The sequence below is a fragment of the Cyprinus carpio genome, chromosome B13 (assembly GCF_018340385.1).
Source record: "Cyprinus carpio isolate SPL01 chromosome B13, ASM1834038v1, whole genome shotgun sequence".
Taxonomy (NCBI): domain Eukaryota; kingdom Metazoa; phylum Chordata; class Actinopteri; order Cypriniformes; family Cyprinidae; genus Cyprinus; species Cyprinus carpio.
Window position 1 is genome coordinate 4907756 of NC_056609.1, and position 26364 is coordinate 4934119.

Below are 26364 nucleotides of genomic sequence, written 5' to 3' on the forward strand. Positions count from 1 at the left end.
TAGAGGAGGTTGGAGAGGAGGATGATTATGACACAATCTTACCACCGATGCCCTCCCATCCGGGAAGTGCGTTAAGTGAAGGGTCCCTTGCCTCGGCTCGACCTGATCAAAATATGCAGGGGGTGCGGCTGTCGCAGCAAGCGGGCCAGGGAAAGGAGAGAGACCAATATGTCTCGTGCCCCAGATGGTAAAATAGTAATTCCTGCAGTCACCGCCTGTGTATCCCTGTGCACCTGTGACAGCAAGGTTTGAAAATAAAAACACATACAGAACCAAAATTACTCAATTCAGAGCAATCCCCAGCTCCCCTTCTAGATGGCGTGACCGCACCATTAGGGGGCGAGAGCTGCTGTTCACATGGATCCAGGGTACACCCCTGGATTTTATCTACGATACTGAAGGGTTATCGTCTGCAGTTTGCTGTAAAACCACCAGTGTTCAACAGTGTGTTGATGTCAGACCCAGAAGGGGAGTCAGTTCAAGTTTTAGAGGAAGAAATAGCCAATTTAATAAGGAAAAGAGCAATTTGAATTGTGCTGCCGGAGGACAGCCAGCACGGCTTTTACTCCCTGTGCTTTGTAATTCCCAAGAGAGGGGGAGGTCTCCATCCCATTCTGGATTAGCGGAACCTCAACAAACACTTCAGAAAATACAAGTTCAAAATGCCCACATTCAAAGTGCTGTCACATTTTATTCACGAGAAAGACTGGTTCACCACAGTCGATCTGGAACACGCATATTTCCATATAGACATCTACCCGGCACACAGGAAATTCCTCAGGTTTGGGCACAGCCTATGAGTTTATGACTGTTCCGTTCGGGCTCTCATTAACTCCAATGTTCAGCAAGTGTATAGAAGTGGCTCTATCACATCTGAGAACAGCAGGTCTCAAAATGTCAGCTTATTTGTACAATCTACTCCTCTGCGCTCCGTCACGGCAGCAAGGGGACACACGGAGATGTTTGTGTCTCATTTGGAGAGCTTAGGCTTCAAGATAAACAAGACAAAACGCTGTCTGGTGCCCACACAGGAGATAGTCTATCTAGACTTCAGACTGAACTCAAATCGGTATCAAGCGTTTCTGTCAGAGAAGCCCATCAAGTCAATTCGCAGCTGTCTATCCCTTTTTCGAAAAGGGAACAAAGTCCCATTCTGCCTTTGTCTATGCCTTCTGGGGCTGATGGCCTCGAAAGTCTCGGTTATTCCTTTGGGACTGTTGCGAATGAGAGAGTTTCGGAATTGGACAGCGGCACAACACTTATGCCCAAAATGCCATCTCAACCGCAGAGTGTTATTTGAGAACGTCTCAGGTTACGAATGTAACCATGGTTCCCTGAGTAGGGAACGAGACACTGCGTCCTCTAGGGGTCGCTATGGGGAATGCCTCGTCGTGACCCGTGTCTGAAGCATACATTGAAAAAACACCAACATGTTGGCCGGCGACAGCCCCTGACGTCACTACCGGTGTGACTATAGATAAATAGGTGCCGGAAGAACACGGCATTCACTTCTTCCTCTGAAGCTTGCGTCTAAAGCATGGCAGGAAGCTAGAGGACGCAGTGTCTCTTTCCCTACTCAGGGAACCATGGTTACAATCGTAACCTGAGACGTTCACTTTCAAGGGAACTTCAAACTGCATCCTCTAGGGGTTGCTATGGGGAACAGTATACCCATGCCGCCATGATGAAGGGAGTGCAGGCCAGAATCATGGCGAGCACTAAGTACCAACTCAACCATTTCCATGGAAGTTGCCCCTGGGACGTTAGACAGCTGTCCGTGACACTATCCCTTACGGCCAAAGGCCTAGGCTAGATACCCAACTTACCTGTTAGGGCCTTGACCCGGGGTAGAGCTCAAGGCTTGGAATCAAGAAAGAGTTCTTTAAAGGGATACGACAAAGAGCCTAGCATTTTATACTTGCCTAGCAAGTCTTGCCTGTCACACAGGGGCTACCGCTTGCTCTTGCATAAGCTTGCTGAAGGAACTGTCTCAACAGAACCCTAGTGGCAACACCCTGTTTAGATAGGTATCCGAGGATACATAGGTGGAGTGGCACCCAAGATGAATGGGGCTTTTACCAACTCAAGAAAGGGCACGAAGCAACCACGCAAAGCCCTCAACATATAGGATTTTTAGAAAGAATGCAGAGTACTAGTGTGTGCACAGTGTGGATTTCAGAAAGTGCGCTAAGACTTCACGTGCACACTTACCATAACATGGATTTTAAATACTGTTCCAAAGGGGGTGGGGGGGGGACATTCGTGGCACTCTGATAGAGCAGCTCATAGATGGAATGGTGCATCCCAAAACAATACGTTTGAGAGTCATCAACTCAATCTATGGTAATAATACTGGAGCGGCTAGCAGTAAATATCTAGCTGAGGGGAGGGGCAAACACCCAGCTCTCAAACGAGGGGGAGCTTGACCTACCTCATGTTCCAAGCTGGAACAGCTAGCAATAATTTACTTAGCTGAGGGAGCACAACCCAACTCTCACGAGAGAGGGGACTCAACCTGCAGCATATTCCATGCTGGAACGGCCAGCAGTAGGCTACCTAGCTGAGGGAGCAAAACCCCAACTCTCAACAAGAGAGGGGGCTCGACCTTGAGGCTTATTATGTGAATCAGAAGGGTAAGCGTACTGCAAGCTTGCCAAAAACTCAGCGCATCAGAGAAGCGAAGGATGGGTCTAGTTTACCTGATGCTGCTGGATGCAGGGTGCTCTGGGAAAAACAGAGAACTCAACTCTCACGTGAGAGGAGAACTCCGAATTCAGAAAGGAGTAGCTCACTTATAGGCAACCCTTTTTTTGGTAAAGGGGAGCACTGCTAAACTACCATGAGAACAGCCCACGGAGCGAGGAATCCGACTCCTCAGAAGGGTAGAGAACTCGGGCGCTTAAGGGAAAGCGCCAGGCTCATAATAGCCCTTCATGCTTGAGCTTGAAGTGTATTAATAAAAACATACTGGTTGAGTGGAGCCCGAGTAACCAATGTCTTACCAACTCGAAGAAAGGGAATGAAGATGAGCGTGTAACCCTTACCATACCAGATTTCAGAAAGTGTGCAGAGTCTTGCGTGCACACTGACCACTAATGTGGATTTTAGAAAGTGCGCAAAGTGCTAGCATGCACACTTACCACTTACGTGGATTTTAGAAAATGCGCAAAGTGTTCAACGTGCATACATACCACCATATGGATTCAGAAAGTACACAGAGCTTAGTGTGTGTACTAAAAGCTTCCTAAGCATCGCAGAGGTGCTGAACCACATGGGAGAGGCAAGCTCAAATTACAAACCTCTGGCGAGGGGAGCATCACCTGAGACAGCATATACAAGAAGATTCCTGCAACTGCCTGGCCTGGCCGGACATCCAGGAAGTTCCTTACAGTGCCGTGCCGACCTGATGATCAAGAAGGCTCCCGCAGAAACCTATGATCTGGCCACCTGATACCGGAGCATGAATCCGGCATCAGGGCTATCATACCGGCTGAACATAATGCCGACGAGTGTTTAGTAAACACTGTGATTGAGCACTGCAAAGAAAACTCACACACATAACCACCAGCAAATTAATACATATATAAGTATATATAGAATGGATCATACTCACCCACCCTGGTTCCCGCGCTGGAGCCCCGCTCAAGAGGAGGCCGTAATGCAGGAAGTTCCCACCTAACCTCGGTCAGGTGGAGAGCTGGTGGTTACAGGGGAATTAAGAAGGGGAAGACAAGAGCAGATGTAAAACCCCCAAAGGGAGTGAGTAGATACTCAAGTATCACTCTGATCTGGACGAAAGTGATGACGCCTTGTCTGGATCACCTCCCTTTGCCTATCTTCCTTTGACCAGCGATTCCTTCTACACCTACCCATGGGTGGGGGAGGAGCGCGAGCCGTGACACTAGCCTTCTTTGCCAGTCTCTGATCTTCAGACCGAGACAGACCAGGACCCCTATGTTGTTCGGACTCAGACCTGGTTGCTCATGAAGGACTGAAGGCCGCTGAGTACGCTTTCAACCGTCCCAACAGGGGTACAAAAAAATTCGGGAGGCGAGACCAGAGCACCAAGAAGAAAGCCTTACTTTCTTCCCGATATCTGCCAGGATGGCGCAACTCAGTTACCTCATCCTGAAACCGTTTCTGCGCATCACCTGGAATTGTTGGATGCATAAGAAAAATAGCCTCTTCCATTTCTACTTGATCTCTGTATGGAGATCAGGAAAAAATGGAAGGCTCATCTGAGCTGGAGAGCTATGGCCAGAAAGATAACGCACACAAATTGCCCCCTCAAGGACATTGCATGCATGCGTGCGTGCTCTAACGCCAAGATTGTGAGTGTCATCAGGTATCAAATAACGATGACATGGATGCACTCATCCTCTAAACGTTTTGCTAGTGCTTGCTTTGCAAGGAGGAAGTTTTAATAAACTTACATCTTAAGAGAAGATGCTTCCCCTATGGAGAGATAGCATGGCAGCTTTTCCTTAACAGGTGGCATCGTCTCATAATCATTCTCATGCATCACCTCGATGTTGGCATAACTAGTATGCTGGAATCTGTGGACGTGGATGATAATGATTTCTTTTTTTTCTTTTTCTTTTAAGCCAGAGTGCAGCATAAACAAAAGGAAATTACTGATAGGGATAAATTTCCCGTCAGATCCTTTACATGTTCTTACCGCGATGCAATGCGCAGCATGCATTCAGCTCCCGTGGGAGCTAAACACGCTCACTAGATTACCCCAGGAATCAAGTGTAAGCAAAAACTGCTGCCGCATATGCATTGCTATTCCCGCGAGAGGCAAACGCACTCATGCAAATGTTGCTACAAACTCTAGTAAATAGTGAAATACTCACATCCCCTCAGAGTCTCGCGAATGCATCACAATGAGTGCAGAAGAGCGCATCTAACTCCCTCGAGAGCTGAATGCTTGCGCTTGCTCTTCACTACACACATACACCACAGTATGCGAAACGTGTGAACTACAAACTTTTGTCAGATTTTATAGGCTGGATGTTACAGAGCCGTCGTTGGATCATTCTGTCCTAAGTGTGTTAAAAATAAATAATAAATAAATAAATACTCTTCCAGAGGATGTTTTTATTTTTCACATGTACCAGTTCTATTCTGTGAATAGTGGAGGGTTTTCATTCTTATGCTATCACACATCACTAAGTTGGTTGACATGCCTGCTTCGGACAGCATATCTGCAATACGGGAGTTGTCTATATCCAATAGTGAGATACCGAACAAAGGTTTGAAAGAGAACTTTAGGTTACTCACATAACCCTGGTTCTCTGATAACATGATTGAGGTATCTCACCACACTTTCCTCCTCACAGCAGCATGGGGAAGAGATTTGCGGAGAATGAGGTAGGGACCATTATGTAGTGATATATATATAGGGAGATGGGACTCCCACATCACTGTCATGACTGGTAAGTCAACTGACAGACATGGTGTAATTGGTGCTTCCAGGAATGGTCATGCCCGACGTCGGCACTCACTCAAGAATAAGAGAGTCTTTATTTATCCAACACAGGAATAAATCCAACATGATACACAGGAGGAAGACACACGTACTGACTTGTAGACCCGGCAAACACAGACTAGGACCTTTATACATAAGAATTAGGGAAACACAGGTGAGAGGAATGACTAAATTAACGGGCACATGGAACACATGGGGAATAAACTAGACCTGGAATCAAATTAACCAACCACGGGAGACAGAAACTGGGTCACGGGACAAAAACACATAATGAGTCCAGGGGTGTGACATTACTCCCCCCTCCCAGAAGGTTCGACCTCGCACTATAGAAACAGAGGGAGGCATGGGTGGGAACTTGGGAGGAGGTTCCGGTGGAGAACGGACCCCCAGGAGGGGGCCAGCAGACAGACCACAGAGGAAGGAGCCAGGGAGGAGACAGAGGGAGGAGCCAGGAGGGACCTGGATAAGGAGGAGCCCAGCAGGACCCCAGGCCACAGCCATAATGATGACCCAAGGTGGAGCCAATGGTGGGAGGAGCCATGGAGAAGGAATGGCCGCCAACTCCAGGGGGCCGACCAACAGCGGCAGAGCAGGTGGAGGAGGGGCCTGAGGCGGAGAGCTGGAGGATGGCAGTCCCACAGAGCTCGCACCACAATGATGGTGGGCTGAGGGTAAGCAGAGGGGCTGCCAGACGAGGAGGCAGGAGCAGGTGGGAGGGCGGTTTATTTTGGAGGAGCGGCCACAGGAGGGCACATTCTAGGAGCAGGCACTGGAGGACATATTCTAGGAGCAGGCACTGGAGAACTGGAAGCCCCCTCAGGGCTGGTCAAGGAAACAAAGGACAAAGGAGGGCTGGACGGGACCAGCCAAGACAAAGGGGAGAGAAGAGAGGGCAGTTCAACTTCCAGTTCCGATTCCCAGTCAATGAGATCCACCTCCTCATTTTGGTGTGCCATATCCAGCTCACCCTCAGCCACGGTGCAGGGGGTGGAGCTCCTCACTGCGTTCACCCCGTCTGTGTCTTTCTCCCTCATGGTAGGCGGTGTTGCTGGCTCACACACCTGGACTGACGTCATGGCGACTGGCTCAGTGGCAATCCTCAGCTCTGTCACTCTATGAAACTGGGTCACAGGGGCAAAAACACACATAATGAGTCCAGGGGTGTGACAGCTTCACTCGCATGCTCTGGCATATACCATTAGAAAAAAGATTTTTTGTATGGAAATAATAATATGCAGACAAACATGATAAGCTGGATTTGATGTAAAACAAGTAATTTAAATCTGTATTAAAATCAATAGCCAAGTTTTTATATATTATGTAAATTAAATTCGTAAATGAAATAATTTGATTCCAGACAGATGGGTGATATAAAGTGCCTGTAGTGGCTATAGAAACTGGTTGTATAATTCCAGTCATATAATTATGTTAATGACATAACTTCATTGGAATCTTTAATTATAGTAGCTACATGAGTAAAGAAAGTACAAAGACAAATTTCTGTCTAACCCTACTTGGACAGGATTAGTTTTTTGAATAATGTTATCACCACACATCTGTGATTTTAATCTATACATGATTATCTCACCTGATGCTGATCTTAATACGACCAGTCATAGAAGTTACTGCGATATGACTTTGCTTAATTAAGAAGCATTAGTGCATAAACAATAGTTCAGGTTATGCTAAACACATGAGAAGCATTAAGATAATACAGTATCAGTAAGCACTGACATTCACATTCAGATGTGATTACGTTTCTCAATGGACCATTAAGTTTGCCAAAAACTGAAGGTGATTTGCTCTGAAATTTTAACACATAGTGTGTGAGAAAAACTCTTGACAGGCTTGACAGGTTCAAATGGGATTTAAAACAAATTTCTCAAAGTAATCCTATCCGAATAAGAGTTATCAAATTAGGTTTCCTACAGTAGCTTAAGGAAACTGAATAAATAACTCACAAAGTGAAATCTGTATCAGTATAGATTTAATTCAGATTGTTTGTTTTGAACACAGAACATATATATATTTTTTTCTGGCTATGTTTAGGTGATCCAGGAGAAAGGGGTGAGAAAGGAAATCAAGGACGCTCACAAATTGGAGACCCAGGTCTCCCAGGACCATCAGGTGAGAAAATGCAGCACCACAACTAACATATACATTGTGTATTTTATTTTTGTCCTGAGGTTCTATCATGTATGTTAATTTAAGTTTTTTGCTTGTTTGTTTGCAATAAATATAGTTTTCCATGGAAATGTCCCACTCTTTTCTGGTCACAGCTGCCATGAAATGAGCAATAGCACTTCATTCTACTCTTGTTGTCAGGTCTAATATATTCGACTTGCCAATCTGTCAGTAGCATTCTCTTTGCAAAGAAAGGTTACAGTCTCCATAGTACATCAAGCTAATTTGATTAATACAAAGTTCTGTCATGAACTCGAGATGGCACAGGCCAATAGCTTCTAACTCAATCTGACATAATTACATCATTATTTACATGGTGCAGCCGACTGATTTTTTTTTTCACATCCACAGCCAATGAGGTTGCTACTCGATATAATAAACCTTGGCTAGTGCTTGATGTAGCAGTTGCAGTGCGCTTCAGAAGCCCTCCACCTTCCCCAGCTCCACCTATACAGATCTGCTATATGGGAGTTATTACATATGTTATATGTGCAGCAGCATTATTTCCTGCATGCTCTCAGCAGCATGTTTGTGGATGTATTGGCAGCAACAAGTCTCGCTATAGGTCTTGGCAGCAGCAGTGTAGCGGATCTATTCCGCCAAAAACAAACACATCAACATTACCATGTATATTACCATGCTAAACTCTCAGAGAGGACAGAAATGATGAGACATATTTAATAATTAATGAAGTCAAGTAATATAGGCAGTCACATTACTTGACAGACACATTATTTTGTTTCAGGTCCAATGGGTCCACCAGGGGTTGGAAAACCAGGTCACCCGGGTAAGCCAGGCCCACCTGGTCACAACGGCGAGGAGGGGAAGAGGGGGCACCCCGGCGAGCCTGGTCAGCCAGGCGTGTGCCATCCTTCCATGTGCTACGGCGCAATGTTGCGAAGAGATCCTTTCAGTAAAGGGCCAAACTATTGACACAGCTTTGGCTGAAATGCAGACAGCCTGGATGCGGTGCTGCTCAGTGAATGAAAGAAAACAATAACAGCGAATCTTTCCAATCTCAGGATGATCATATTTGTCAAGAGTGTCTCACACTCGTGGACACATGAAGTACCTCTTAAAGTGTAAATAATATGATGTTGCCTACATTAACACCACCGATTGTCCATGACTCAATGTCTTTCTGTGTCATAAGCTGAGATGTGCCATGATTTATTCAAGCTGTTTGTCATGAGGCATGAAGCGCATCAGCCTAATACTTGTGAAAAGCATCCTGTGTGAGGAGCTCTGCAACACTAGCAGTGGAAATTCTACCTAGACATCGACTTCCTTCCTCATTCTCTTGCTCCCCCAAGTGGCATTCAACCATCACCAGCCAATCATCTCGCTGTATTTATGAAGCTAGATTTACTGTCCATTTTGAATTTGTGTTTCTTTTTGGTCTGATGTTTCTTTTACTGCTTGCAAGTTTTTCATGGGAGGAGTGGGAGTTCTTCTGCAATGCTTCATGCTTTCTTTCCTATACTGACGTCTCTTAGATATCTACAATAATTCTTGTCCCTTTAGGTAGTGCTTACTAAGGTTCCCACATCTTTTGACCAATGAATTTCCATGATTTTTTTATTCTTTATTTTTTTTTCCCAGGCATTTTTGATTACAGGAAACATAAAAAAAAAATTCTTACAATTTTAAATTATATCCTGTAATATTTTAGAAAGAAAAAATATATATATGCATATATTCAGTATAGAAATGTGTAAGATTTTATTCATATCCACGCCTGGGGTCACAATTTATGATTCTCTGATATTTCAGGTTTTCCATAGTTGAGGAAACTCTTTATTACACTTCAGACTTCAAATGTGAGTGTGATTAGATAATATCTATATTAAATGTTAAAAAATGGTAAACTGAACAAATTCATCATATACATTTTAATCCACCTTTCTCTACACCAAATTGTCATGAAAGACACAATTCTGAAAGCGTTTTTTTTTTTTTTTTTAATCTTTTACCCTTGGTTGGTAAAGGATGTGTAGTAGAGTGTAATAAAGCTCACTTTCCCATAAATGTATAATTTTTTGTTATTTATAAGAACTGATATCAGTTACCACTTTTCCTGTGAGAGCGCTTTCTTATTTTTGCAGTGAATTTTTTTTTTTTTTTTTTTTTTACTTTCATGTGTTTGAATGACTTTTGATAACATTAATTAAAACCTTTTTTTATTATTTTTTGTTGCTGTTGTTGCTTCACGTTTGTAACAAAAATATTACTTATTATGTGGGAAATGTATTCTATAGTTTCCAGCATGTGATCTGCTGCATTCTTACAATGTTCCTCAACAAGGTCATATATTAATAGTGGTTTCAAATCTCAATGTCTGAGGCACATCCTGTGATAAATCATTTATTTACGTAGCCTAGTTTAGGACACAGGCGGTCCAATCAAATTATGTCAATTGAGTATTACTGACTGAAAAGACATTATGTTGAAATAGGTAACATAACAGGATGATACTGCACAAATCAACCATTAAAGCTAAAACGCTACTAAAAACTTTTACTGTTAAAAATACTGCTCTCCTGCAATTGCACTCAGCCTGGGTTCCACTCCTAGATGTCGCTGTTACTCTTTTCTTACATTTTGGATGTTCCCTACTAAAACTTGCCTTTTAGGTTTTCATCCGAGATAACCTAAAATGATTCACTTTCATGTATTCAAGTGCCCTCACGGGGCTGACATTCATTGGATTTTTACACTAAAAATATATAGCCTAGTATTTAGTATTATATACTGTAGATATTACAGCCAGCCCAGCGTTTATCCATATTAAGTTTGCAAACTTGTAGAAGTCTAACAACTGCAGTTGTTTGCCATTGTAGAAGTTCAAATAATAATAACGTCCAAATGATGGCACTGCCATAGCACACTTTTACTTGGAAAAGTGCACTCGTTTGTCGTGAGCTCGAATATAAACCAATAGAGCGAGCAACGTTGAAATTAATCTGACAGGTGTTTGCCCGCCTGGACTTTTCCTTTGACTAATCACGAAAGGTCTCATATATCAAGTGTCTCTCATTTCACGGTGAGCTTGCATTCATGCCCCAGGTCAACGATGTTTTATATACGACCGCTAGAGGTTGATGCAAACCCTCCAGAGTGTGGGACGGACTACCGCTTTCAACACTTTTTCAGGGATGTAGTCGTCTGTCGGTGCATGCACAACTTGAACCAGTTCATGCACTGACTCCTGAGGCTGCGCGCTTCTGTTGCCAGGCGGTCGGAGCTGTTGCTTTCAGTAAATGCGCAGGTGAACAGTCCTTTGTAAGTCGTTCCTCACGATTTCTACATTACGTGTTTGATGTTTAACAATTCAGTTCAGAATTCAATTCAAGTTAATGACAGTAGTGAAGATGTTGCACAGCGCAAGCAACAGCTGACCTGAAGCATCACCTTGAAGCCTGAGAAGAAATTCATTCTAGGTTTGAGAGGAAGTACGGAATAAAGACTTGATCACTAAAGAACTTGAACAAAGTCGGCTATTAATGGTGCACCATGGTGAGCACCATCATCAACCCTGCAGTCGTTTGGTAAAAGCATCATCCTGAGAAATAAAGATGAGAGCGCCAACATTTGGACTTCTGTGGAGCTGTCTCGGCTTTCTTCACGGCGTTCAGTGCGGTTTAGGAGACAACCATGTGCATTCGAGCTTTATTTACAGGCGGTTGCGCAACCACGAGCGGCGAGAGATCCAGAGAGAAATCCTCTCCATCCTGGGCTTGCCTCACCGTCCCAGACCCTTCTCCCCGGGTAAACAAGCGTCGTCGGCACCGCTCTTCATGCTGGACCTGTACAACGCGATGACGACCGAGGAAGAGGACGCGACACTGGGGAAGATGCTCTCTGGGAAAGCGCGTAAAGGCGCCTCTGTGGTTCCACATGGATACTCGAGCGCGCCGCAGCAGGCGTACCGCGCGGCGCCCTTGACCAGTCAGAGCCCGCCTTTGGCCACCGCGCAAGACACCAACTTTCTCAATGACGCGGATATGGTGATGAGCTTTGTCAATCTGGGTACGTATAGTTGAGTGGCAGGGTTTTCTCTTAAAGTGTGTCAGTATTTAATCCTCGTGTTCTGTTCAAATTCACCTGAATGTTGTATGTGAAAAATATTAAGATTTGTAGCATTATTTAACATTTGTCAAATCTAAAGCGCAGGAAAAGTCCATTATGTACCCGTTTTATTTATCTCTATACATTGATGCACTTTTCAGAATAATGATACTGATTTTATTTGGTGCCATACTGTATTAAAATAAATAAAAAACAAACATTTAGCTGGCGTAGGCTATAACTCTACGGAGTTTATGTCAGTCAGAGAATGTTATTCATTGCGTTTGTTCATGTTTTATATCTGGGGTCTCAGAGATAGCCTGCCGATGTTTTTTTTATTTGTATTTTTTATTTTTTTTTCCTGCGGTAGAATGTGAACTTTTGTTCATATTTAGTTTTTATAAAGTTATGTAAATTAAGAAATTCTAATTTGATGCTTGAAACGCCTATATTTTTGAGCTAAAGGGCCTCAGACATCAGAAGTTTAAACTTAAAATATGTGCTCGTTTACAGAGAGAATGTAATTACAGCCTAGCTCCTGATTTTAAATGGTAATTATTGATAATTGCCAGCTACCGTTTCGTTTGTCACAATATTACAGATTTAGTGCTTCACCAAGTTTATAAAATGTTAAATTATAGCCTATTGAATTTAGTAGAGAGTCGACGGGAGTCTAGAAGGACTGAGCTGAGTAAACAAGCTTTTTACATGGTTTGTTTAACAAAAACGAAATAAATAAAAATACACATATATATATTTATTTGATGTCCAGTTTCTGGTTATTGAAATGAAAACATCTCATTCGAAAAAGAAAAATGCTATTTTCACAGAATGTAAGTACATTGTTTAACAAGGCTATGAAAATGCCATCGATAGAGCCTGTTTCACTTTGAGGCCGTTTGGTGATGTCGTGCGCTTAAAGTGATTATAATTTTCTATTAGACTATTTTTGCAAGTTTGTCTGATAATTATCGTTATTAAACTGTTTTATACTATTGCTAGGTCCTTGCAAACGTCTGTGCCTTTGTAAGTAATTAATATTTATGCCATAGATCATTTATTTGATTTCAAGTATAGTGCCTTCTTTTAAATCCAATGTTAAAATTAGCAGGTGATTTTTATTTTATTTTTATTTTTTCATATTACTGGATTACAGTCCTCCACATTTACGCTGTCCTTGAAAACTCTATAAACGGTGTAAATATAGGACTGTATGGTTACTGGAAACTCTGAGGCAATTGCAGGTTAGAGAGAAAATAAAAATGTGGCTATAAAGAGTGTCATTATATCAGAATATACTTCTTTGAAAGCATACATGCACATACCGTAGCGAAGTGAGTAGAAAAAGTGAAGCAAATCATGAAGGACGTGGACATGCAGGGTTTGTTAATATCCTGTCGTTAGTAATAAATGTTTTTTGCCGTTATTTGAAGAATGCTGCGATAAGACGGTAAGTGTACACTGAACTGTATACAACTTAAGTGGCTGTGACCTCTCACCTCACAGTTCATGTAAACTTATCAAGTGACTGTCTGACCTGAGGATAATTTGCCTTAATTGCTTCCTGTTGTTAAGCAGAGGAAAGAGCTTGAAGAAAGTCTGCTTTTGGTCTAAATCTGGTAATCTGGTGCCAGTAGCTAGTGCCTTTTTTCTTTCTTTGTTAATCTAATTTATGCGTTAGACGCTGGTTTAGCCATATTTTGGCTTAAAAATTGAACATGACTTTAAAGGTCACTGTTTTGTTTATGGAGAGGATAAAATCCTACACCCAGATGAATCACAAAAATCTTGTATGGATTTGTCTGAAAAATACAAAAGGGAGTTCAGTATAAACACAGTTTGGGCCTCAGATATGGCAGAGTAAATAAATGTGTGTGTTAAGGTAGAGTCCCCCATCATCACCTTAACTGCGCCCCATGTGTTTTCACTCAGGAGAATGAGGGCATGTACAGCCACTGCTTTCAAAGCGCTGCTGCTCTTTCAATGTACAATGAGACTAAAGTGCTAAAAGCATCCTGGATACGTTGCAGCCTTACATGTTGTGTGCTTATCATGTCGTAAAACCCATCGATGCTGTATTTCATGGGTTTAAAAAAGCAGCTTGTCTACGTTAGAATGATCAAAACGTACACTCTCAGTAAAGAAAAAAACGACAGCTATGAGAAGCGCAAATGAAGAATTGTGCTTAAGCCTCTATTTGGCTGGATCATGGCCATGCAGGCAAAATGTACTTTAACTTCTCCATTGATCTCTTGAAATGAATGCACTGAATTAATTCAATAATATCTCTGTATTGCCCAGAAAGCACTAGATCCCCATCCTCTGTTCTTAATTAGCAGCCAGGATGCTAAAGTTGAGTCTGGCCAGCTGGTGTAACTGTGGCCTGCCCTCTGACCCCTCCGTGTTAAGTAACTACAGACTTTCACTGTAGATAAACTATCAGAGAAGCCGGCACCACAAAGCAAACGCACTTCAGCTCCGCTGCTTCATGAGCAGTGCTGTATGTCTGCATTTCACTCTATACATGTTTTAGGCAATGCTTCAGAAATGAGAATTACAGACTACATGGAATTAGCACAAAAAGAAGCCCATTTTTTATATTCTTCTTTAACCCTTTTGCTGCTTTGCCTGTTGGTATTACTGAACTACAAAATGCAGTGTTTAGTTTTACCAACCCAAAAGTTTGATGTCTACCAACTGGTTGAGATGTCCATTAATGGTAAAAGTACAGCATTTTTTTTTTCAGCGTTTTCTGATATGCCATTGCTTTTTTCCCTCTCAAACATCTCCTGTAATTAAAATGGGTTTTATGTAGGAATGTTCTGTAATAATGAGTCCTAAGAAGACAAAGAGTCAAAAGTGCTTATCTGTTTCTTTATTGCCTTACAAAAACATAACCATAGTTTCTCAGCAGTACTGAATGTTCAGAGGCCTGTTCAAGGGTTAAAACACACTGAATGCAATGCTTCATCATTATCTGGCAAAGCAGTTTCTAGATATATAGAGAAAGCCTTATCTACTAGGCACCTCAAATATATCAAAAATGTTTGCTCGTTAAGGTTTCTACGATTTAGGACACTTTTAGGAGGTAGCACTAAATTTCTGACAGTGATAACATCTCACCCACATGGTATTTGCAGCAGATTAGAAATGGGAATCTTGGGAGGTCAGAATATCAGAGTAGAAAGCTTGTGATACATTGTTCACTTGAAATGTGTGTTTCTCTGCTAACGCAGTGTGTTATTAGCGAAGGCCTGTTTTTCTTACCTGACAGCCCATTCATCATGGGCAGAGCATACAGGGAAGGGCTTGTGTAGCGGCTGCTACCTGTGCTTAGATGGCTGCTTTAATGGACTGGATACTGCTTTTGTTGGTCGTCCAAATGTTTGGATTAGGTGTGGTTTGTTGACGATTTTGATGAATGACTTTTTAAAGAAAGCAGCTCCTGACACTTTACATGTGTGCAATAGTCTTCCTCCGTCCTACAGTGTAAAAAACAAACGAGTCCCATGCAGCTTGTCATTGTGTGCTTTGTGTTTCCATGCAGTCGAGCGGGACAAGGATTTTTCCCATCACAGACGACACTACAGGGAGTTTCGTTTCGACCTGACTCAGATTCCGGAAGGTGAGGCAGTGACCGCCGCCGAGTTCAGGATTTATAAGGATCAAAGTCACGTCAGATATGAGAACATCACACTCAAGGTCACCATATACCAAGTCATCAAAGAATATCCAAACAGGTGAGATCTTTCCTCATTTTACACTACCGTTCAAAGGTTTGGACACACTTGAGCCAATTAATGTTCCTCATGATTCCATTCCTTAAAAATAAAAGAACACAAACAGCACCTGCAAATAAAACGCCATTGTTAGCGGCCATAATTAATTCTCAGGGAATTTCCCACAACATCTTAATCAAAATGTCTGGATGAGTTGGAGCAGATGGAGCAAAGGAAAAGCAGCCAATAAGTGTCTAATGCATACAGTATGAACTTCTTCAAATCCATTTAAAAAGCATCACAGAATGAACCTCAAGAAACTGTTTGAGGGAGTGAAGAACCTCAAATACTTAGATCACTTCTCGGTAACAATATTATTCCCAAACTTATTTTCACTTGATAGTAGTAATAAATATTAAGTAAACATGCCTTTTGACAGGTGGTGTAGTTTCCAAAAAAAGATCATGTTTCTTGCTAAAAATCTAAAAAGAATATGCCAAAAATACAAACACTCCATCAAGTCTTGCACACTCTAAAGAAATAGATGGGCACCATACTGTCTGAAAAAAGTTATGCTCACAAGGCTGTATTATTTCATCAAAATACAATGAACTAAGTAATAATGTAAAATATTGTTGCGATTTAAAATAACTGTATTCTATTTAAATATACTGTAAAATGTATTTTATTGCGGTGATCAAAGCTGAATTTTCAGCCGCCATTACTTTAATAGAACCCTTGTGTAGCATTATAAATGTCACAATTGACAATTTTTTTTACATTTTTTTTATACATTTAATCTGCTCTAGCTGAATAAATTTAATAATTTCTTTAGAAAACACATTTTTGAACAGCAGTGTTCAAATGTTCTGCCTGGTCAGAATCAAAATTGCCTGAACCTTTGCTAGGTTAGTTTAATACACAATCTCATAGCAGGACTTAATGGAGAAACATTATTAGAGAATACATTTATTTGTGAACTGCATCCATTAAAATATAAATTCTATGAAACCTCAGATGATTTGTAGACATTTGCATGTCTTCAAATGTAATACAGTAGCAGTACTCTTTATTTGTCCCTTCGCAGGACAGTTTCTGCAGCATCAACATCAATAACACAATAAACAAAATCAGCATATAAAATATCACAACAAACTCAAACCGCAAACCCGGGAATTTACAGTACACTATTCCCTCATGTAGTTAAGATGTATAAATGAACAATAAATTACAAGTACATAAAACACTACACTCTCTAATGATATTGTGTTGAAAAAGCTCTTTTACAGCTGAACATCAGCGGCAGTTTTTGCCGCAGAGTAACACGTTGAGTTTAAATTAAACCTGACTTCCAATTAAACCTGTAGGATAGTCTCTTAAAGCTCTGCCTGGTCTGTGAAACACTTTAGGCAGGCAAACAAGCGGAAAATAAAAGGACATCCTGTTTACACGAGTGAGTCTGGAGTCTGTCTGGAGGTTTCCCTTGTGACGATTAAACTGAATGCGTCAGGATGTTTTAAGACTGTAATTTGTCACCATTGAAAGACTGACACCGGTACACAACGTCTCGGATTAGTCATCTTACTGTTTCAGAAAATACTGTATGTGGAAAAAGTTCAATACATTTGACAAATATTAATGCAACATATTTTGGAACTTGTTGTGTAACATGATTCAGGAACATGTCTCAAGCTTTGCTTTTACAACCACTGTAAGCTACCATGTTTACTACAGGATCTATTAATATGTAACTAATATCATTGCTTTCGCTGAATGTGAAAAAAATCCAGATGGCAGACTGGTATCTTTATCATTCCGAGTATTCCACAAAGAAGATTTACTTTATGGAGTTTTAAAACCAAGGTTGAGGGGGAGCTAGTTCATTTGATCCTGTCAATCATTATGCAGGAGTATATAAACAGCTGCGTACCTCACCACCATGATGACTCTTCCAGCATCCCTCCATCACCCCATCTCCTGCCTTAAATCTATCCATTCATTACTACATTTGTTCTTATGTAATCCTCAGACTTGAGCACTCTATTTTGCACAGCAAGATAAATCTGTTCACCTTCACCATACTCAAGTATTATATGAACTTTAGAAATGTCCAGGAAAAAAGAACAAAACTCTTAGAAATAACATGTCATATGTTTCCAGATACATTTTCAAGTTGTCTTCAGCTATACACCTCTACAAAATAATTTTGTTTCTATTTACTGTGGGAACCAAGATTATTACATTGCCATGTCAGTAGCTCAATAAGGTTTGAATTAGAATGGTAACAGAATGGTAGAATGGTCGTTCTCAACATCTGAAGTATGGGAGGTCCAACCTGTGCCTTTAATTCACAAAGAAAGATTGCATAGCCATTGTGGAATGATGCATGGAAACATTTTTCCTAAGAAAACTACACCAGGTTTTTTTTTTTTTTTTTTTTTTTTAGCATATAGTCATCTGGGCTCAACTAAGAGACCATGACATCAGTTCAACTCTGTTCTGTAAAGTTCAGACCACCTCTTGTCCGCTAGGAATGATTTCGCATAACCACAGCTCACCCGACAAAGCAAAGCAAACCTGTTCTTCCTCAATCTCACCAGATATACTTGCTGGTAATGGCCATGGATAAAGCTTTCCATTAACAGCTCATTTGCAACTTCCAGCACTTAGGAAAGTCTTGAAAGTCCGTCAGTTATCACTCTTTGCGTATCTCGACTACTTGTCAGAGCGCTTGCACCCCAGACAGGGCCATCTGGCATTAATAGAGGGCCTCTGCGTCAAGAGACTTCCAAAGCTTCCTAAAAGTGAGTCTGTGCCCACCTGCCTCTTCACGGTTCTAATGGTCTTCTTATCTCGATTGAGAGCCGTGACTTATCTTGAGTCATACATGGGCACACCATAGACAGGGCCTTTTCTCACCATGAATGAATGCAGCTGAAACAATTAAGCGGAGATACGGCTCTCCTGGGGCAATGAAACAGGGGTTTATAATGGTATTCTGGAACCCTGTTTATAAGGCATTTGTGTCCCACAACTTTGCACATTCACTCCTGTATCCATACTGTGATTTTCCTGTGATTAGTGGAATTTAATGTTTTACAGCTTAGCACCCACTTCTTATACCCTGCCAAAGCGTGCCTACTGTGAGTGTTAAAGACATGGAGGTAAACGAAATATAACACCTTTACAAAACAGTATTGTGGAGGTACAGTACTTTGATACCATAATAGTTAGGATTGGGAATAGAGAACCACTTATTCAAAACTAGTTCAATATATAGTTCAATTTCTATATACCTGAATTTAATGAAAGCAAACGACACGGTAAATAGAGCATGCATGTTTTTAGTGCATTGTCCTCTCTGGATGTTCGCAGTTTGATGCAGTCCAACTCGCAAGTGACTCTAATGAGTCGAACTGTTTTAATGAACTGACTCATAAATCACAAGTTCACTATTTGCGTGAATCAGTCTGATGACTCACTTGCTGGCTGAATCGGTTTTGACTTTTTCACTGAACCGCAAGTCATTACTTTTGTCGTGTCCAACTGGAAGTGAACCAAGAACTTTTAATGTGTTATGTTGAACTGAAGGCTCAAGTGTAATTACCAACTGGTTGTTCACATGGCAAAGTGCAAGAAGATAAACATTCAGAAGAAAGTTTTTGACAGATGGTCCTCTAATAAAAAGAAAAACAGAAAAATACCATTGTTTTGGTTTAGAATATTTGGTTCAGGACAAATTATTCATGGTTTGGGTTTGCACTTCTTGAAGTGCTCAATAGGGGAATCAGAATATTTAACAGATGGCAACACACAGTACTGTGGAACTGAATGATTTACCATTAGCCATGGCATTCACATGCAACTCCAAGGTACTTCAAAGAATTCCATGATACTTGCTGAGTTCTGAGAACATGTATTAGCATCTGTTTTCATCTCTCCCTGTCTTTTGAGGTCAGTGTATATGATGCACAGATCACCTACTTTATGTCAATTGTATTGGCTTGGTCACACCAAAGTTGAAAAGAAAATGAGAATATTGAGTTGTAACAGGGACACAGAATGTGGGGTGTGCTGCGCTCACCCTCATTGCGGCACGCTGGGACGTGCCACTGTCTCTGATCATTTTTCCTGTCTGTGGGATCAGGGCCGCTGTCTCACTGTGTGGCCCATGTGCTGTTTTGAAACGTCAGTTAAGTAGATGAACAGAAATGGCTTGTTGACAAAATTGTGGTCGAGATGAAAAGGAAGGGCTGAGAGAAAATTTGGTTGCACTCGTTTCAATATTTGTTTTTCTATGTTATAATCAACATTGCTAATTAAGATGCAGAATGACTGCAATTAGCAATATCCAACTCATTCGTCTTGGATGTTAAACATGTCATTACAGTTTAACATTCATCTATTTGTGGCGGACAGTGAAATATTATATTCAAAAATATAATGTAAATCTCATTGTCATAGTGCATTCTTATTGTCTCATTAAGATGCTGAAACATTTCTCCTGGACTCCAAAAAGATCCGCGCTACTGATGGGGGGTGGCTGGTGTTTGACATCACGGCCACCAGTAATCACTGGGTCCTGAACCCACAGCAGAACATGGGCCTGCAGCTCTGCGTGGAGACCACTGATGGTAAGACATGGACATCTGTGCTTTAATTAAGGACAATCACACAGTTTATGCTGTCTCAGAGAATGCATTCAGAGGATGGTACTGGAAACTGGAGTATCAGTGCTGGGTAGATTACTTACAAATTGTTGTCAGTTATTACATGATGAAAACTTTAGTTAGTGACTTGATTGCTCATTTTATGTTCTGTATTGTGACTACTTTTTAGATCATTTTGTATCTAACTTGTTTTAAACTTACCATGACATTTACTTATATTGACATAAAAAAACCAAAGAGAAACAAATCGATTTTTGATATCAACATCAAACATTACATTAAACCAAGGTTTCCCAAACTGGGCTTAATGACAGAACTGCAATGGGTTTGTTTTGTTTGAAGACTAAAAAGATACATTTTTATTTTGTTTATCTGCATGACAGTGTCACCATTAATTGACACCAGAGAACTGTTAGCATTCTAATGTGTTTTTAAATTATTTAAATATTAACTTCCTCAGAGATATTTCAAGTAAAAATTTTATGTCAAAGGAGTTTAGCTGACAAAACATTTGGAAATCCCTGCATTACATGAACAAAAATTAATAAATATGAAAACAACAATGTCATCACATGCCCAAAGTCTTTCGTGCTTGTCCAGATTTCCAGAGTCACCAGTTACTGAAGGTCACTGGAAATGATGACAACATAGTGTTTCACAGCTATATGTCACCAGTGTTAGGTAACTTGTATAATTATTTGTTTCATACATGGTCTAATTGCTTGAGGTGCGGTTTTTCACCCAAATTCAGAAGCATGGTTTGCAGATTTATTTTCATGACATTCTATATTGTGCATATAGTCAAAGCTAAATTATAAGATGCACAGTAGAATGTTTAGAAAGGAAAATTTAAAAGAGAACAGAGGAATTACGGAGAAAAAAAATATGAATGATTTACTGCCATTGTGTAAATAATATGTAATCATGTAATCCATAAAAAGTAACTGTAATCTGGTTATGAGCATAATAAAATGTAATATACAAATTACGAGTACTTGATTTTTGGAATCTGATTACGTAATCCAGATTACATGCTGTAACGAAGTTATGACCCAATTCTGTGGAGGATAATGGCACTGCACACATTATTTTCTAGTTGAAGAATGCTCATGAAATCGCCATTGGTCAATGATCACTGGTCAAAGTCTGTAGCACAATTAAGGTTTTTTTTTGTTGTTGTTGTTGTTGTTGTTTTACAATTTTTCAAGTTGTGCACTAGTTATAGAGTATCATTTTATAACAGGTGTTATTTACACTTTTGCAGTTCAAACTTTGTGAAGATGGGTCATAACTTGAGAATTAGTATTAGTAACCAGGGGTACATTCCCCAAAAGCATTGTTAGCCAGCTATGGTCATGAGTTCCATCAGTACCAACATACAGTAGTTCAATGATTTGGTGTTTCCCAAAATCATAGTTCCGTTGGAAAACAGCATCACATATAAAAATGTGGTTGGAAATAAAACTTTCAATCTGTGGTTAAAAGCATAGTTTCTTGTTAATATGACATGGACTTAAATACTCTAGATCACAATCTTGAGTTAACATGCAGGACAATCTATGCAGTATATGTCCTTCCTTCTTTCCTTCCACAAACAGAAGTTATTACTCCACCTGTGTGGCATCATTTACAACACTTCTATATTGTTGATCCAATGTGGTTTGAAGGTCGGATATATGACAAATTTACTACCGGTTCAGGACTACCTAATTGATTTTTTCAGTGAAGCATTGTAATAATGCAGTGTTTATGAAGAGAGTTACACCATTGTACGGGGAACTCTAGTTTAAATATGTGGAACTGCAAATGTGGGATGTGTTTTGTATTTAGTGGAGCTTTACAATAAATGTCTGCCAGACTACCATTGCTCTATGTAAATAATTTGTTGGGTAATTTATTGAATGATAAACATTTGGGGACTTTAAAGACAGCGCTACATTTTAGTGTTCTTTCCTGCATGTGCTTTATTGTTTTGATTATTGCTGCATACTCGTTTTACTGGAAATAAAGACCATTAAATGCAGCTGGTGTTATTTCCATTCACATATTCATTATATTAGCTTAAAAACAGACACGTTTACCAGCGTGAGACTTCACAAAAGTATCATCTTTGAGTCACGACTACGCCCAGTGTTTCCTCTCTCTTAAATGGGAACCTGATGTCACAAAGTTGTCTGTATTTTAGGATCAGTTTTCAGCCCTCTCCCTCTCATGTTGACATGTACACAATCACTACAGTATCTGTGTGGACCATAGAAACTGTCATAAATACTTGTGATGATTTTGCTAACTAGGAAGAGGTTTTCATGCCTTAATCATGTCTGTTTGTCTAACGTTGATCTCTGTAATCGGATACATACATGATTTTCAGGTAGAAGCATCAACATGAAATCTGCTGGCATCATCGGAAGGACCGGACCTCAGTCCAAACAGCCATTCCTGGTTGCTTTTTTCAAAGCCAGTGAGGTTCTGCTCCGTTCTGTAAGAGCGACAGGAAGCAAGAGGAAGAGCCACAACAGAAACAAAAGCAAAACACAACAGAAATCTTCACCAGCTCTCAAAAGTGGAGGTAAACACATTCAGAGTTGCTATAAGCAATTCTTCTAACTTTTCTAGCTTCGACTAGACACAGCTCACTTTCTTCATGCACATACATGTTACACAAAAAACTCAGCAGTTTCTTGATCTCACAACCTCTTGTCTGATCACTGGATCAAACTAATTGAACTACTCACTGGATTTACGAAAGGTGTCAGGTTAGTTGCATCAAATCTACTAAAGATACTCAAGGCACAATGTAAGATGGTGCTTGTAGGGAAGGTTTTTTTTTTTTTTTCTTCAATGTTTCAGATAAACCATGGCAGGTGAAAATAAAATGAACTCTGTTTCGCATTACTTGTCAGTCAAAATTGTGTTCAAGGCATGATTACAGTCGTCACTTTATTGCTTTTTACAGAGGCTAGGGCCACCACAGAAAGGGGTTCCTATTTCAGTGATACCTGTCATATTTTCTGTAGACTATTTTGTATAAATCACTTACAGTACAACATCTCTAATTTACATTTAATAAGCAGCAGTTGTTTTATTCCACAGTTCTAGATGACTCACATGAGAAATACCTGCTGAGCTAACCTGATGTTTTCTGAATGTAGGCCTCTTTGCTGCCATCAAATTACTGAGTATTTACTGCATTCAGAGTCTGTATACAAAGACGTTCTGCCAGCTGCAAACATAGAGCACACTAAGCCCACACACACTCCTAGACTAAACAACACGACTACTTCAGTGTTTGAAGGCTCAACCTCCGTTTTGTTGCTGTTATCTAGATCAGAATACCAGTGAACAGAGACAAGCCTGCAAGAAGCATGAACTTTACGTGAGCTTCCGCGACTTAGGATGGCAGGTAAACGCATGTGGCGGCTCGCAAGACATCAATCAATTACAAGACTGCACTGTGTGATTGCTTCACTCAACCAGATAATTCATCTCTGCCTCTCTGTCATTTCAGGATTGGATTATTGCTCCAGAGGGCTATGCAGCCTTTTATTGTGATGGAGAGTGTTCATTTCCACTCAATGCACACATGAATGCGACAAACCATGCGATTGTGCAGACCTTGGTAAGCCTCCTTTGCTTCATCATAGAGTATTTGTAAAAAAAAAAAAAAATATATATATATATATATATATATATATATATATATATATATATATATATATATATATATATATATATATACCACTGATTGTGGTAAACCACTGAAAAATAATTTTTTGTTATGTTGTCTCCATTCATTTTTTTTTTTTTTTTTTTCTTGTTACAGGTCCATCTAATGTTTCCTGATAATGTGCCAAAGCCTTGCTGTGCACCGACCAAACTGAATGCCATATCGGTGCTGTATTTTGATGACAGCTCAAATGTAATTCTGAAGAAGTACAGGAATATGGTGGTGAGGTCCTGTGGATGTCATTGAGGGCATTGAGGAGCTTCTGTGTCATATTGCTGGAATAACATATCAAAAGAAATAGTTTTTGACATTTGATGTACAGTATTATGTATATATTAGCTCATGATTCCTCTTATTTATTTGGCTTTGTTTTGTAATAACGTTTTTAATATGAGAGATGTAGATGAGTTACCACTCTTTACCACAGATCCATAGCTGATTGCTCTTTCTCTGAGAATATGTTAATAAGTTAGGCCAGTTAGAGAGAGTTTTACAGGATCAAGTTTAATTTCCTTTCTTTAGATTACATGTCAAGTTCATAAGCAACCACTCCAAAACAAAACTGCTGCTATTTTACAAAAGAAATGTAAATGCCTTAAACTCTAAATCACCCTTTTAATGTGGGGAGAAACAGCCATATTGGATTTTACAAGCAATTAAACAAACAAATGTTTTTCTTTGTTAACTAAAATTATCGTATAGTGTTGTTGTAAAAGCACTGAGTATGTCCTAGGACTATACAGTACATATTTCCTCAAATAGCCCAAAGTATTGCAGCCCACAAATACTGTTTCATATTAGTTTGCTTTAGATATCAGTGGGTGGATATGCAAAATATATATATATATTTTTTTTTTTCTTTGATCAAATATTCTTTTTCCTTATATATATTCTTCCTTGCTTGTTGTTTTGTGTAGTCAAAGGGGCAATTGTCAATTATATCCCTGTGTTACACTGCAATAAACCTTGGTATGTCTGAAATAAAACCACAACCTACAGTGGACAACACACGAACAGAGCTAAAAATGCAGTTCTTTTGTCCCGTACACATACACATGGACATGCATTAGTACTCTGAGTAATATATTTTTTGGAAAATATTGCATTTATTATTTTAGAACAGTGTTTGTATGTCATTAAATCTATTTTCAAATATACTTTCTGTGTCTGTCATTACCAGTTGACTCAACACCATGAATTTGCTAGAAAACACAATTTTGACAAATATTTGCATGCAAATCTATGTTGACCTCATCTGATCAAAACTTGCCATTTTTTATGAACCACATTTGTCGAATGCCAGAAAATTGAGCGACTGTATTTGACTTAATTGAAACCAGTGGCCAGAGCACCCAGATGTTATGTGGTCCCGATCTAAAAAGAGTGTTGACGACCAATGAATAGCGGAGGCCACCTGCTAACTTAACTTCTAGCGGCACGGATGATTTGCTTTCCTGCGGCCTGCTGCCCTGCATGATTACTCCTGCTGCTCCACAATCCTATCTACTGTTTAATACCATGGATTCCTTCCAATTCCACTAAATGTCTTCCTTTCTACAACACCAGGCCCAGTGTGAATGCTGCTATTTTAAGGAAATCTGTGCCAGTGAGCAGACTCTCTTAGAATAGTAGCCACATAAAAGGGGAAAGGGATCATTCGCCATCGTGAGTATAGATGAATATACTGTCCTGTTCCCTGCGGAGAGCTCACATATGCACACGATCGATCAAAGTGAGGCCCTTCGGGTCTATGGATGCTCATTTGACAGGCAACCTCAATGATAGCGTTTACACGGTTAATATGTGTATTAACCTGATTGCTATAACTGGATTAGGCCAATGTTCAGGTTTCTAGTATACTAAGACAGCTGGAATAAGCTTATGAGAATTGGAATTTTGTGTCGTGATCTGAACGTCCAAATTAAATTAATTATCAGCGCTACGATTCGAGAGAAAAAAAAAAGTGACAGATTCTATTACGTTTACTTTTTTCCAGATTAAAGGCTTAACCAGACCACATGGTTTAATCGGAAAATGATGTGCGTGTAAACATGCTTGTTGAAATTGTTAACAGAATTTTGATTTTATGTTTTTTTGAACCATAAAACTAGGGGACACCCACCACACCACAAGTCTGTGCTTCATTCGTTTAGATTCTAGCTCAAATTGCTGCTCTGTTTCTGCTCTTTGACTTCATTGTAGTAATGAGCTTCATATGCTGGTTGTTTTGTGTAGTCAAAGGGGCAATTGTCAATCATATCCCTGTGTTACACTGCAATAAACCTTGGTATGCCTGAAATGAAACCACAACCTACAGTGGACAACACACGAACAAAGCTAAAAATGCAGTTCTTTTGTCCTGTATACATACACATGCACATACAGTGAAAGGAGATGCATATTAAAATGATTAGGAGTGTGTTTTATCTAGTTAGGTAAATATTTAGGACACTACACCCCAAGAGAACACAATCTGAACACGTGCACAGCTGTGTTTAAATAAAT

The 26364-nt window shown here is 40.2% G+C and overlaps 2 protein-coding genes across 4 annotated transcripts in view; both read left to right on the forward strand.

Moving 5' to 3' along the window:
- LOC109057580 (collagen alpha-1(XXI) chain-like) overlaps positions 1 to 9861 on the forward strand; it is a 77216-nt gene extending 67355 nt beyond the window's left edge. For all 3 annotated transcript variants that reach the window (XM_042736077.1, XM_042736079.1, XM_042736078.1), the window contains 2 exons: positions 7541 to 7618; positions 8421 to 9861. In XM_042736077.1, coding sequence (XP_042592011.1) covers positions 7541 to 7618; positions 8421 to 8608 — 266 coding nt within the window. In that variant the 3' untranslated portion in view covers positions 8609 to 9861. The remainder of the gene's footprint in view (positions 1 to 7540; positions 7619 to 8420) is intronic.
- A 935-nt stretch (positions 9862 to 10796) lies between these two features.
- Positions 10797 to 25622, forward strand: LOC109059245 (bone morphogenetic protein 5). The gene is made up of 7 exons (XM_042736103.1): positions 10797 to 11704; positions 15291 to 15484; positions 19949 to 20096; positions 22504 to 22701; positions 23459 to 23535; positions 23641 to 23751; positions 23956 to 25622. The coding sequence occupies exons 1-7, from the start codon at positions 11251 to 11253 to the stop codon at positions 24103 to 24105; spliced, it is 1332 nt and encodes a 443-aa protein (XP_042592037.1). The 5' UTR covers positions 10797 to 11250; the 3' UTR covers positions 24106 to 25622.
- The last annotated feature ends 742 nt before the right edge of the window (positions 25623 to 26364 follow it).

Excerpts from the sequence above, each read along its gene's own strand:
- LOC109059245 (XM_042736103.1), top strand. The coding sequence starts at position 11,251 with ATGAGAGCGCCAACATTTGGACTTCTGTGGAGCTGTCTCGGCTTTCTT. Across the intron at positions 15,485-19,948 it reads TCAAAGAATATCCAAACAGG|GATGCTGAAACATTTCTCCT; the intron begins TGAGATCTTTCC and ends TTGTCTCATTAA. Across the intron at positions 23,752-23,955 it reads ATGCGATTGTGCAGACCTTG|GTCCATCTAATGTTTCCTGA; the intron begins GTAAGCCTCCTT and ends TTCTTGTTACAG.